Source organism: Stegostoma tigrinum, chromosome 2, assembly GCF_030684315.1.
Source record: "Stegostoma tigrinum isolate sSteTig4 chromosome 2, sSteTig4.hap1, whole genome shotgun sequence".
Taxonomy (NCBI): Eukaryota; Metazoa; Chordata; class Chondrichthyes; order Orectolobiformes; family Stegostomatidae; genus Stegostoma; species Stegostoma tigrinum.
In genome coordinates this window covers 12,821,931-12,837,123 of record NC_081355.1, presented here as the reverse complement: position 1 = coordinate 12,837,123, position 15,193 = coordinate 12,821,931, and the positions used below count along the sequence as shown (strand labels likewise).

Here is a 15,193-nt window from a genome sequence, read left to right as displayed (position 1 = left end):
TTGAGGCAAGATTCTGTACCAGAGTCAAATTTCAGAGGGATAACTCATCACCATTGACCAATAGTAATCCAGGGGGCATGTACAGTAAGTTTCTAACATTCTGAAGCTTTTTGTGGGCCTCTTTGCTATGCTGTAAATGAAGTTGTAAATCACAAAAGAGCACCTGAATTCACCCCACAACTTGGGCTCTCATTGAAAATATGAGATCTAACATTGTAGAAGAACATGCATTCTGTCCAGGGTTAGTGGGAACTGCTAGAGAATCCGAGAAAAGGTGTAGAGCTGAATGAACACAGCAGGCCACGCAGCATCAGAGGAGCAGGAAAGCTGATGTTTTGGGCCTAGACTTTTCTTCAGAAATGACCCTTCTGAAGAAGGGTCCAGACCCGAAATGTCAGCTTTCCTGCCCGGCCTGCTGTGTTCATCCAGCTCTACACCTTGTTCTGTCTGGGGGGTGTAGTTAAGTATATTGCCATTTAGCACATGGTGACCGTTTCCCCCCCCCCCCCATATAAAGATTCAGATTGAGTCTGATAGCTTACAAATTTTTTTGCTTTGTACCAAAGTCCCATTGTTTGTCATCTATGCTGGCATTTGTAATCTCCCGAGTCACTTGAAGTCCTGTTTCACATGAAACTAGGAACTTTAACCTTGAAAGCCAAAATCTTGTGCACTAATGCACTACTCACAAAACTTATTTAGTGTGCCATGCATAGTCATGCCACTAGTTCCTTCCTTTTAGTAGAGGGGGCACAGTGGACAGAGAGGTAAATCTTAAATTCTGGTCAACTTGGTGCTTCTGCATTTCTGAAAACAAGGCAAATTTTCTGCACTCATAACAAATCCATCAACAAGTCTACATTTGCATCGTCTCCAACAACATCGATAAACACTGCATTTTGAACAAGGTTCATGCATACTTCCTGTAATCACAAAACTGCTTGCAGTTTTGTGAAAAACAACAGAAGTGGTTCTAAGCAACATTTGGGCACTTCAAAAATCTCACAGCAAGGATGATGGCTCATCTCGTTTAACCCAGTTCGGCTTCTTCGACGGAGCTGCCCAAATTAGTCACAGACCCTAGCTTTACCCCCACCAACCCTGTAAAAACAGCAACCCAACTTCATTATAAAATTGTCTGTAGATGTGTTTTCACCACTCTCTCAAGTAGTTCATGTCAGACTTGAAGAAAAGATATTTGCTTAAATTTTGCCAGTTTAAAATCCACAATCTCAAGTTTTGACCAATGTACAAGGGGATTTAATTTGACTGTGCTCGTTCAATCAAAGCCCCTAAACTTTGAACATTTCTCCAGACTCCCTCCCACCTTCCACGCTCTGGAGAAAGGGCAACTGCTTTCCATATTCTCCCCATATAATTCAAGTCACTTACTTACCAGTGCCATCCTGATAAAACACCTCTGTGCCTTTTCCAGTGAAAAATTTCTATTCCTCAAGTGTGCTACCAGCTACTAAAACTGAAGCTTAACTGGTAATTAATAAAAGGATCCTCATGTGTTGATTTGTATACTCGATCTTATTTACAAAGTGAAGTATTTCCATTCTCTTTCTGAACCACCTTATTAACTTGCCCTACTAAATTCAAAGATTTCTTAAAATAAACCATGTCACTTAACACCTTCTTGTGAGTAGTACTTGCATTATGCTGCCTTTCATGCTGTTCTTCTCAAAGTGCATCACCTCAAACGTGCACACATTAAAACTGCACCTCCCACATACCTGCCGATTTCACCATCTAAGCTCTACTTGCTGATAAGAATAGTTCAGTTACTATGAAAATGCAAAAAGTAAAATAAAACTAGAGTCCAAGATATATAACCACTTTTAGTTCTGAAGAATACAGGTGAAGTTATTTTTCCACAATCTTTCGATTTCAGCAATGCTGACACAATTGTCTACAGAATGATGGTTTGATTCTGAACTTTGATTCAGTAGCTGATCAAGTGGACTTAGTTTTTTAACTCAAAAACACATCTTGTTAGCAGGGTTCTGGAAGTCAATAATGCACTGTACTCTCGGGTCCTGGTGTAGTTTGTTGCAACAGCCTTCAGACAGGACTGTAAGACAGTTTTCCCTTAACTCAAAGTCTCCTGGTGCCCCACACTCGATTTTCCATTGCCATCATTCCAAACTGCAACAGAGCTAACACATACACCAAATAATCCCGTTTGATCACAGAATCCCTACAGTGTGGAAACAAGTCATTCAGTCCATCAATTCCACACCAACTTCCAAACAAAAGAATACAGGCATGGACTATTTTCTAAACCGTGAGAAAATTCGTAAAGCAGAAGTACAAAGTGATGTGGGAGTGTTGGTCCAGAATTCTGTAAAAGTTAACTCGCAGGTAGAGTCAGTGATTAAGAAAGCAAATGTAATGTTGTCGTTTATCTCAAGAGGGTTGGAATATAAATGCAGTGATGTGTTTCTGAGGCTTTATAAAGCTCTAGTTAGGCCCCGATTTAGAATACTATGTCCAATTTTGGGCCCCACACTTCAGGAAGGATATACTGGCTATGGAGCGTGTCCAGCGGAGATTCACACGGATGATCCCTGGAATGGTAGGTTTAACGTACGATGAATAGCTGAGGATCCTGAGATTGTATTCATTAGAGTTTAGAAGGTTGAGGGGAGATCTAATAGAAACTTACAAGATAATGTATGGCTTAGAAAGGGTAGACGCTAGGAAGTTGTTTCCGTTAGGTGGGGAGACTAGGACCCGTGGGCACAGCATTAGAGTTAGAAGGGGTAAATTTAAAACGGAAATGAGGAGACATTTCTTTAGCCAGAGTGTGGTAGGCTTGTGGAATTCATTGCCACGGAGCGCAGTGGAGGCCGGGACGTTGGATGCCTTCAAGGCAGAGATCGATAAATTCTTGATCTCACAAGGAATCAAGGGCTACAGGGGGAGTGCAGGGAAGTGGAGTTGAAATGCCCACCAGCCATGATTAAATGGCGGAGTGGACTCGATGGGCCAAATGGCCTTACTTCCACTATGTCTTATGGTCTTATAACTTTCTGAACAGCATCCCACCCAGAACATTCCCCACTCTCCACCACCTGTTCCAGTAACCCTGCATTTCTCCTAGCTAACCTACCTAGCCTGCACATTGCTGAACACTACAGGGCAATTTACCATGGCCAATCCACCTACCTGCACATTTTTTCGTCTGTAGGAAGAAATCTGAGCACCCACACAGACACAGGGAGAATGTCTGTGTGGAGTTGTGTCTGTGAGGGTGGAATTGAATCCAGGTCCCTGGCACTGAGACAGCAGTGCTAACCACTGTGCCACCATGCTGCCCAACTGCACGTTGCAGAAATAAAAAGCTTTCCTGTCGCATTTGAGCTCTGAAACAGTTTATAGCCCAAAATAAAACACCTTGATAACAGTCATTGCATGTCCAGAGTGGCTGATTTATAATTAGGCCTCTTGAAAAATTGAGCAAGTGATAAGGCATTGTATAAATTGAACTTTTCCATAAGCAGCATGAAATATTCAACTCCGACTAAAACCAGCCGAAGTGATTTAAAGTAACCCCCAACAGTGACCATATTTTTAAACTGTATGAATTTATTTATACAAAAAACTTCAGACATAGCCAAAAGTGCACACTTACTTTCCCCTCCATGAATGTTTTGTGGTGTAGAAACAGGCCAAATCCTTGTTTTCCTTGATGATGTTCATTTTGATGTGGCCTGAAACACAAAATGTTGTGCGAAAAATACTGATCATATCACGAATTGTTCACTGATATCAATTAGAAGTGTACTATATGACCTCATAGTGGAATGAATGACACTACTTTTAAAAAAGAATAAAAATAATCAGTGTAAACACAATGCACTGCTCCAAGCGAAGCAACCTGCCCTTCCGAACGCCACTGGATTTTACTACAGGGCACATGAAATGAGAAGTTTTTCTGTTGGTGAAAAGGTTTTATGAAGCCAACACAAAACTGACAAATAAAACTGATAAAAGGTCCCAGTTATTTTATATATTCCAACGGAGTGACTTTGGTATGACAGTGGTTTATTCAACACTTTCAGAGGCAGGAGGCAATTCTGGTTGAGAAGAGGGAGGGTCCAGAGAGTTTGGTAAAGGTTTGAGAAAAAGGCCAATTGTAATTGTGTCTTTGTGAACTGGCTTCTGGGTGACTTCTTAATTACTGCAAATAAAGGGAATGTGACCCAGAAATAATCATATGGTCAGAAGTCACAAGACACAAGGTTTAGTCCAACAGCTTTACTTGAAATCTCAAACTTTCGGGCACAGCTCCTTCATCAGGCAATGAAGCAGTGCATTGAAAGCTTGTGGTTTCGAACAAACCTGTTGGACTAAAACCCAGTGTTGTGACTTTTGACCTTGTCCACTGCACTCAACATCAACATATCCGCACAGATAATCATATAGCATAGGACGCCATTCAACCCACTATGCTCATCAGCACTACTACATAGCTCCTCCCACCCAAATGACTCTGATGTTTTTACTCTTTAAAGTATTGTTCACATTTGCTTTTCAGAGATTTTTTGCAGTTATTTTGGCTATTCTTCCAGGGTATCTCAAGTCCCAATATTAAAAAAAAAGCAGCATTTCAGTCTTCTCTGACAGCTACATAAAATAAGAAATGCCAAGTCTCCAGTTAGCTTAAGTGTCGGGAGCTAACACTTTAGACACTAATTTCATACAAACCCCCACACTGCTATGATGCTGCTTATTCTTTGTGCACACTTCTTTCAATCATTCGTTAGTCAGCAGGGACAAGGAACCGCAGTTTACAAACAGGAAGCCTTCGTACAATCGCTGGTGATTGATAAAAACTACCCAACCAAAATTTACAATGCATCAATGAGCACCATCCCAAAGGGAGGGAGCCTTAATCTGCATTTGAAAAATTTTCCCCTCAGATTACTGGGTGATGGGGGCAATTTTGTCCAGAATCTTAAACAGAAGACAGTTAGAAAGTAACTGCACTGTTATCCCACACATACCCAAACAAACTTGTAAATAACGACTCCTTTCGAGTACTGAAATGGTCTGGAGGAACTCCTATCCGAAATTCAAAAAACATTATTAATGCGGAAGCTTTTGCCTATTGGCTTCACAATTTGAGAAGAATTAAAAATATAAAAAATCCTGAACACTTGAACAAAATCACCCACTTGCACCCGCAAGATCTCTTTCCATTTTAGCACTTGGTTTGGGTCCTGGTTTGGAGAAATATGAGAGGGATGGTCATTAAAATTTAGGTCCAGTTAAGACAAGTATCCAAGAGAAGTCCTCGAAACATAATTTATGACTGCACAAATATGACCAGCTCAAGTTTCATGGTTTCGCTGTGGTATTTGTTGTCAGCATTCCACAACAGAACGGGACGCACAAGTCAGCCAATTCTAGAGTTAAAACATATCTTCTGTTGTTTGGTGCAATTTAGCTAATGATGCAAATCAGAACAAAACAGTACAGCACAGAAACAGGCCCTCTGGCACATCATGTCTGTGCCAATCATGCCATTCTAAAGTAATCCGATCTGCCTGCACGTGGTCTGTATTTTTCCATTCTCTGACTGTTTACACATCTGCCTAAATGCTTCTCAAACATTGCTATCTTATCTGCTTCTACCACCTTCTCTCTGCATAAAAAGAAAATCACTTGCCTCGCACGTGTCCTTCAAATTTCATTCCTCTCACCTTAAATCTATGCCCCTGGATATTTAACATTTCCACTCTGGGAGAAAGAATCTGAATAACCGCCCTATCCATGCCTCTCAATTTTATATAGTCTCAGGGTGGTAACTTAGTGTCTGAAGCTCTAGGGAAAACAAAGTTTGGTCAACCTTTCCCATTAGTTAATACACTACAATCAAGGCAGCAGCCTCCCCTCCAAACTCATCGTTCGCCAACCCCACACCGCCTGTTTCTATCTCCTTCCCAAAATTCACAAACCTGACTGTCCTGGTTGACCCATTGTCTCCACCTGCTCCTGCCCTACCGAACTTCTCTACTTGACTCAGTTTTCTCCCCCTTGATCCTGGAACTCCCCATTTATGTCCATAACACCACCGACGCCCTACACCTCCTCCAAAACTTCCGCTTCCCCCGTCGCCAAAACCTCATTTTTACTATGGACGCCCAGTACCTATATACTTGAATTCCCCATGCAGATGTCGTACAGGCCCTCCGCTTCTTCCTGCCCTGCAGACCCGACCAGTCCCCCTCCACTGACACCCTCACGCACCAAGCTGAACCCAGCCTCACCTTTAACAACTTCTCTTTCAATTCCTCCCACTACCTACAAATAAAACAGGTGGCCATGGGTACCTGCATGGGCCTAGGCCTGCCTCTTTGTAGGTTACGTAAAGCAATCCCTCTTCTGCAGCTGCACTGGCCCTAAACCCCACCTCTTCCTCCATTACATCGACGACCATATCGGCACCACCTCATGCTCCCACAAGGAGCTTGAACAGTTCATCCACTTCAACATCTCCCACCCAGACCATCTCTGATAATTCTCCCCTTCCTGGATCTGTTTCCATCTCTGGCAACCACCTGGAAACAGATATCCATTTCAAGCCTACCAACTCCCACAGCTACCTAAAATACACCTCCAACCACCCACCTTCCTGCAAAAATTCCATCCCCTATTCCCAATTCCTTCAACTCTGTCCCCAAGATGAGGCATTCCACTCCCAAACATTTCAGATGTCCTCCTTTTTCAAGCACCGCAACCACCACCCCCTCTCCACGGCTCCCTTGTCCACTCCACACTCCCAGCACTTTTCCCTGCAACCATAGGAAGTGCTATCCCTGCCCCTACACCTCCCCCCCTCAGTCCCATCCCAGGCCCCAAGACAACTTTCCGCAAACAGACGTTCACCTGCTCATCCATTAATGTGGTATACTATATCTGCTGTTCCAGCTGCGGGCTCCTCTACATCTGGGAAACTAAGTGGAGGCTTGGGGACCATTTTGCGGAACACCTAGGTTCTGTTTGCAACAAACAGTCGCGAACCATTTCGACTCCCCCTCCCACTCCTTAGACGATATGTCCAGCCTGGGCCTCCTGCAGTGCCACAACAATGCTAACTGAAGGTTACAGGAACAGCACCTCATATTTTGCTTGGGAACCCTGCAGCCCAATGTTATCAACGTGGACTTCACAAGCTTCAAAATATCCCCTCCCCCAACCAGATCCAAAACCAGCCCAGCTTGTCCCCACCTCCTTAACCTGTCCTTCCTCCCACCTATCTCCTCCTCCTCCCACCTCAAGCAACACCCCCATCTCCTACCTATAGCCTCATCCTGTGCACTTGATCTGTCCATCATCTCTGGATTGACCTAACTCCTCCCTAACTCCCCACCTACACTCACCTTTACTGGTTCTACCAGGCAGGCTCTTTGACCTGTCTGGCTCCTCTCCACCTATCTTCTTTATCGATCTTCCATCTGGCGCACCCTCTCTCCCTATTTATTTCAGAGTCTCCTTCCCCTCCGCCATTTCTAAAGGGCGGCTTAGGACCAAAATGCCAACTTTCCTGCTTGGCCTGCTGTGTTCATCCAGCTCTACACCTTGTTATCTCAAATCTCTAGCATCTGCAGTTTCTACCATCTCTGGAACCATCCTGGTAAACCTCCTTTGCACCCTCTCCAAAACCTCCACATGTTTCTGATAGTGTGGTGACCAGAACTGTACACAATACATCAAATGCAGCCTAAAGATTTCTACATCTTCAATACGAGTTGTCAACTTTTGCCTTCATCAGTTAGGGCAAGAAGTACAAGTATGCTGTACACCCACTTAACTTTATCTGTCTTGCTACTTGCATGGAAGACCAGAACCCAAACATGTGCTCCCGAGGTGCTGCTTGGCCTGTGTTCATCCAGCGCTACACCTTGTTATCGCTGATTCTCCACCATTTGCAGTTCCTATTATCTCTCCCAAACATTCCTGTGTACATCAATGCTAAGGGTCCTGCCATTCACTATATACTTTCCTCTTCCACTTGACATCCCAAAACACATGCCCTCACACTTGCCCAGATTAAACTATTTCTCAAGTGATCCGTATCCTGCTGCATCTTTTGGCAACCCTCTCACTATCTACAATTCTAACAATTGTGCATCAACTGGCAAATTTACTAATCAACTCATCAACATTTTAATCCAATCATTTATACAAATATTACAAACAGAGATCCCAGCACTGATCCTTGTGGAATCTGGTCAGACATCCAATTAGAAAAAATAGCCTTCCACAATACCCAGTGCTCCATGACCAAGCCAATTTGTATCCAAATTTTTCAACTGACCATGGATCCCATGTGACTTAATCTCCTGGATCAGCTTTAGTAAGTCCACATAGACAAAACACTCTGTACCCTCAATGATTTACATCATTTCCTCAAAAAAAAACAAGCAAACAAATACATTTGAGACAAGACCTCCACTGCACAAAACCATGCTGGCCGTATTTAATATGGAGAAGAATGGACTTAAGACCTGTCCTTAAGAATCTTCTCCAATAATTTCCCTAACACTGATGCAAGGCTCATCATCCTATAATTTCCTGGATTATCCCCGATGCCCTTCCCAAACAAAGGAACAACATTGTCTTCTGGGACCTCACCTGTGGCTAGAGAGGATACAAAGATCTTTGTCAAGGCCCCAGCAAATCTCCTCCCTTGTCTCCCTCAGATATCCTGGGATAGACCCCATTAGGCCCTAGGAACCTGCCTACCACAATAGTTTTTAAGAAACCTAACAATTTCTCTCTCAATATTGGCACGCCCTAGAATATCAACATACCCCTCCCTAAACTGATCATCCATGGCCTTCTCCTTGGTGAATAGCAAGGCAAAATCATTAAGGACCTAACCCACTTCATCTAGCTGCATGTATAAATTCCCTCCTTTGAAGCAAAAGAGTAGTTTCACTCTAGGACAAAGAAACATCTAAAGTGCCCTGGAATTCTCCTTAATCCTACTCGCTAAGGATATTTCATGGCCTCTTTTAGCCCTCTATTTCCTTAAGTTCTTTCCTGTCTCTTATAATCAAGTGCTTGACTGATTTCAGTTTCTAAAATCTTGCATATGCTTCCTTTTTTGACAACATTTTCAATATCTTGTCATCCAGGGATTCCAAATCTTGCCATCTTTATCTTTCATGCTGACAGGAACTTGCTGGTCCAGAACTCTGCCAGGTCAGATGTGGTTTACTTTCAGACTGCCAATCCATCAATTTCTTTAGTTCCTGCCTAGTACTGTTGCAATTCACTTTCCACCAATTTAGCACTTTCACCCAAGGATCAGTCTTATCCTTATCCATAACTATCTTGAAACCTACAGTATCATGATCATAGTTTCCAAAAAAATGCTCTCCCACTGAAACTTCAATCACCAAATCCCCCACTGTTAACATTCTGGGGGGTGGCTATCGACCACAAACTGAACTAGACTAGCCATACCAACAGCAACTACAACAGCAGGTCAGAAGCAAGGAACACTGCAGCAAGTAACTCACTATCTAATTCCCCAAAGCCTGTGCACTGTGCACAAAATCGATGACTGCAGCTCCAACAACGTAAGATACATGACACCATGCTGGATAAAGCAGCCTGTTTTATTTGTACCATACCCACAAACATCCACTCCCTCCACCACAGATGCTCAGTAGCAGCAGTGTGCACCACATTCAAAATGCACGGCAGGAATTTACAAGAAGACCCTGAGAAAGCAGCTTCCAGATGCATGAGTACTTCCACCGAGAAGGGCAAGGGCAGCAGGTAAAATGGGAACACAACTTGCAAGTCACTCACCAGCAGGACTTGGAAATCTCTCACCGTTCCTTCACTGTCGTTGGGTCAAAAATCCAAGAATTCCCTCCTGGGAAATGGGATTTGTGGGTTCACCCACAGCACATGGGCTGCAGTGGCTCAAGCTGGCAACTCACCACCACCTTCTCAAGGGCAACTGGGGGCAGACAATAAATGCTGGCTATCCAGCAAAGCCCATGTGTCACAAGTGAACAAGAAGTGCCCATATGGTATTTCCATAGGTCAAAATATACAACATCCCATTTACTGCCCCCCACTTACCATGTGTAGCCTCAAAATTTAAACAAACTTCCTTTGAGGCAATGTTGGCTGTTAATTATCAATAATTTTAGTTTTATTTTAATTTCAAACATGTGTCAAACTGGAGAGCTTCAGTTCTTTCTTTCTTTTTGAAATTAGCATTAACATAGCTTTTAAGGTCTCTCCTATTTCTTCTCCCAATATCTTTGTTGCTGGTCCTCGCCACAACTACTTCTCACACAATTGGTAGATTCGTGAAATCAGCAGCACCATTCCACGGTGTGCTAGATACCAGAGGGATTACTGTACTTCTCCCAGATCTCATCTCTCACTTCTGTTTTCCTCACTGATGGGATGTGTGTGTTGCTGGAAGGAATGACAATGTTTCCAAGTCAGTTTTGGGACTGACTTCGAGGAGAACTTGAAGGTGGTGGTATCTCTATGTATCAGCTGCCCTGTCCTTCCAGATATTATTAAACACAGGTTTGGAAGATGTTGTCCAAGGAGCCTTGTTGAATCTTTACAGCGAGTCTTGATAATGGTACATACTGCTGTCACCGAACATTGGCAGTGGAGAGTTTTAACCTTTGTAGATTTGGCACTAATCAAGAAAGATTTACTTTAATTGATTTGTAGAATTAACTTTCATATTCCAGATTCTCAATCTATTTTCCTCACAACGTTTAACATTCCAAGTTTTCTCACATTGGCCCCAAAGTGTCCACTTTTCTCAGTGTTTCTCACCTCTAATCAACAGGGTTTTGAACTTGAAGCAATCTAGTTAATTCAACTTACTCTGCACCTTTGTAACCTCTTAGGTCACACCTTATCCAGAGACAGAGTCTCACCTTTCTGAAATCTGTTCCATCTCAAAAATTCTAAATATCAGGAATTATTCCTCAAGCTTGTCTTTGTCAGAAAGTCGAGAGGTCAAGTTCCCCTTAAGGACTGGAGGTAAGATTCAAGCTGAGGGAACACTGCATAAATCAACAGTGCTGTCTTTCAGAGGTGATGTTAAACTGAGGATCCATTTGCCCTCTCAGATAGGCAAAGTGGGGCCAGTCATCATTGCAATGAATGGCAGATCAGGCTCGAGGGCCTGCTCCTATTTTCTACGCTTCTAGAGTCAGAGTCACACAGCACGAAACAGACCCTTTGATCCAACTAGTCCATGCCAAACATAATCCCAAACTAAACTACTCCCACCTGTCTACTCCTGGCTCAAACCCCTCCAAACCCTTCGTATTCATAGATCCATCCAATGTCTTTTAAAAGTTGTAATTGTACCTGCATCCACCACTTTAATCAGGAAGTTCATTCCACACAGGAACAAACCTGTGTGTTTAAAAAAACTGCCTCGCCTTTTTTGAAAGCTCTCTCTTCTCACCTTAAAAATGTGTCCCCCAGTCTTAAAATTACCCATCTTAGGGAAAAGCCAACTACCATTAACTATCGATGCCTCGTTATTTTGTCAACTCATGTCAGGTTGCCTCAACCTCACACTCCAGTGGAAAAAAGTCCCAGCCCATTCAGCATTTCCTTATAACTCAAACCTTCCATACCCAGCAACATCCTGCTGATTATCTTCTGAACCTTCTCCAGCTTGTTAACATTGTTCCTATAAGTGGGTGACAAGAACTGGACACAGTATTCCAGAAGAGGCCTCAATGTCCTGTACAACCTCAATAAAATATCCCAACTCCTGTACTCAAAAGGACTGAGCAATGAAGCTAAGTGCGCCAAACGTCTTTTTAACTATCCTGTCCATACGTGATGCAAACTTTAAAGAATTATGAAACTGCACCCCTAGGTCCCGCTGTTGTACAACACTGCCCAAGGTCACGCCATTAACTGTGTAAGCACTACCCTTGTTTGTTGTACCAAATTCCAATATCTTGCATTTATCCAGTTTGAACTCCACCCGCCATTTTTCAGTCCATTGATCCATGTGATCAAAATCCCGTTGTAATTTTAGAAAACCTTCTTCTTTGTCTACACTGCCAGCAATTTTGGTGTCATCCACAAACTTACTAACCATGCCTCCTACATTCTCATCCAAATCATTCATACAAGTGACAAAAGAGGACACAGAACCGATCCCTGTGGAACACTGCCGTTCACAGGCCTCCATTCTAAAAAACAACCCTCCACTATTACCGTCTCTTGCCCATTAAGCCAATTATGTATCCAATTGGCAAACTCACCATGAATCCTATGTGACCTAACTTTACTAATTAGTCTACCATGCGGAAATTTGTCAAAGGATACCTACTGCTCTGCCACCTATTTATTGGTAATTTCAAAAATAAAAATCAAGTTTGAGACACTATTTTCCTTGCTCAAAACCATGCTAACTATCCCCAATCATTTTTTGCCTCTCCCAATGTCCATAAATCCTATATTTTATAATCATTCCAACAATTTACCCACAACCAAAGTCAGACTCAAGTCTATAGTTCCCCAGTTTCTCCTTAACTTTTCTTTAAAAAGGTACAACATTAGCCACTGTCCAGTCATCAGGTACCTCACCTGTAGTCATATATGATGACAATATTTCTGCAAGGGACCCCCACAATTTCCTCCCTTACTTCACACAATATTCTGGGATAGGCTAGATCAGGTCCCAGAGATTTATCCACCCTTTATATTCTCTAAGACCAACCGAACATCCTCTTCTGTAATAAGGACTATTTTTAAAACAAAGTTTATTTCTCTGCATTCATTAGTCTCCATTTCTTTCTCTACAATAAAAACTCTTGCAAACTATTAATCTAGTATCTCTCTCATCTCCTGGTGTTCAACACAAAGATGGCCTTCTTGATCTTGAAGGGGCCCAATCCTCTCTCTAGTTGCCCTCATATTCTCATGTATTCATAGAATCTCTTTGGATTATCCTTAACCTTAGCATTGGTAGGTAAGGTTATCTCATATCAAATCTTTGCCTTCCTGATCTCTCAAGAATGCCCCTACACTCTCTATTTTCAGAGATTTAATTGAACCAAGTTGTCTATATCTAAAAAAAATTCTTTTACTCGATTAGAAGCTCAAGATCTTTATTCATCCATTGTTCCTTCATCTTACCAGCCTTACCATTCACTCTAACAGAAACAAAATGCCACTGAACTCATCATCACACCCTGGAACACCTCCCACTTGTCAAACATCCTTTTACCTGTGAACAATCTATTCCAATTAATTTTTGAAAGTTGGTGTCTCATACCATTACAATTTTCCTTACTTCAATTAAAAACTAACTTTTATGGAAGGCTCATCCTTTTCCATAACCATTTTGAAACTGATAGAATTATGACTAATTTTACTTCAATGGCCTACCCTACCTTATTACCCAAAAGGTCTAGTTTTGCTCCTTTGAGTAGGAGCATCGACATATTGAGAAAGAAATTTTCCATGAGCACATTTGACAAATTCTTCCAAACTTTTAACATTATGATAGTCCCAATGTTATAAAGTTTAAAATCTCCCATTATTACAAGCTTATTATGCTTGCATATCTGAAATCTCCCTGCATATTTGTTTCTCAAATTTCTCTTTCTCATGAGGGGCCTAGAGAACAATCCCATCAAAGTGATCATCTTTTGTTATTTGCAATTTCTATTCATTTCCACCAGATGATTTTTTCAGAAATATCTTCTAGTTATAGCAGTAATGTATTCTTTAATCAAAAACTCCACTCCTTTTTTTCTTGCCCCCAAGGTTCTGGAGTAGATTTGTAGCTTGGGTTGTGGATGCTGTGGTTGGTTGACTCACCGATCTGGTTCATCAGTTCGCAGACATTTCATCGCACTGCTGGTAACAACATTACTGCAGCCTCCCATGAAACACTTGTGTTTTCCTGCCTGTTATTTAACCTCTGGGGTCCACTGGAGTTGATTACCTCATTTCCAGTTTTTCTTCACAGTGGTGTATATACAGGGTCTAATTCAACATATTTATTGATGGCCTTCTTGGTGGAGAACCAGGCCTCTAGAAATTCCCATGCTTGTCTATTTGGCCTGTCCTAGGATCCTGGTGTTGTCCCAATTGAACTGGTGGTTCTCTTTACCCATGTGAATGGAAACATGAGTATTGGTGAGTATTCTTGCCTCCTTTTCTATCCTTCCTATAGCATCTAAAACTGGGAACACTGCCGCCAGTCTTGTCCATCTCTCAGCTAAGTTTCTATAATAGAAATAACATCCCAATCCCATTTTCTTAAACATGCCAAGTTCATCAGCCTTGCTTGTAAGACCACTCACATTGAAATAAATACACTTTAGTCTTTCAGAGTTATTACATACTGACTCTCACCTTTTTCTAATTGACACACTCTCCCCACAATCAGAATCTTCTCCATCAACCCTTCCATTTACACTGCTTACAATTCCTCCCCTCACTATCAGTATAAAGTCTCCCTTAATAGGATGAGTAAACCTCCCTGCTACGATATTGGACCCTTTCCAATGTGGGTTAGGCCCTTTTTTTTGAACAGGTCTTTTCTATCCCAACTGTCCAAAACCTGAATCCCTGAACAATACACCAGCTCTTCAGCCGTCTATTTATCTTTTCACTTTTTGTTCCTTCCCTCGCTTGAGTTTGGCATTGAGAGTAAGCCAGAAACTACTACTTCAGTTTTAGCTTTAACTTCTACCTAACCTCTTAAATTCGCTATAGTGCTTTAAATCTTTTCCCTGAAAAATGTCATTCCTACCAACATGTACAGTAATTTCTGGATTCTCAATCTCACCTGTAACAACATGTCTGAAATGTTCAGAAACATCCTTAGTCCTAGCACCAGGACAACAACAATCCTAAATTTACACTCACTGACACAGAATTACCTGTCTACACCCTTGATGGGAGAGTCCCCTGTAACAATAATTCCATTAAATCTTGTCAAATGCTGCCTAACATAAGAATTATTCCAAGTGTTCAAATGACTGGCCCTTCCACTTTCCTCCGAGAGACTATCCCCTTCAACAGTTCCAAATAAGCCAACACAAAAGTACAATGACAATTTAAGTAGTGCGAACAGTAATTATTTTGAATATTAAAATGTTGTTACCTATTGGGAAGCTATGTACTGTTTCCACAAAGATTA

The 15,193-nt window shown here is 42.0% G+C and overlaps 1 protein-coding gene across 5 annotated transcripts in view; it reads right to left on the bottom strand.

Annotated features, from left to right (window-relative positions):
* Positions 1–15,193, bottom strand: part of LOC125461865 (dnaJ homolog subfamily C member 13) — a 139,795-nt gene that overhangs the window by 112,938 nt on the left and 11,664 nt on the right. For all 5 annotated transcript variants that reach the window (XM_048551169.2, XM_048551161.2, XM_048551198.2 and 2 more), the window contains one exon: positions 3,641–3,719. In XM_048551169.2, coding sequence (XP_048407126.1) covers positions 3,641–3,708 — 68 coding nt within the window. In that variant the 5' untranslated portion in view covers positions 3,709–3,719. The remainder of the gene's footprint in view (positions 1–3,640; positions 3,720–15,193) is intronic.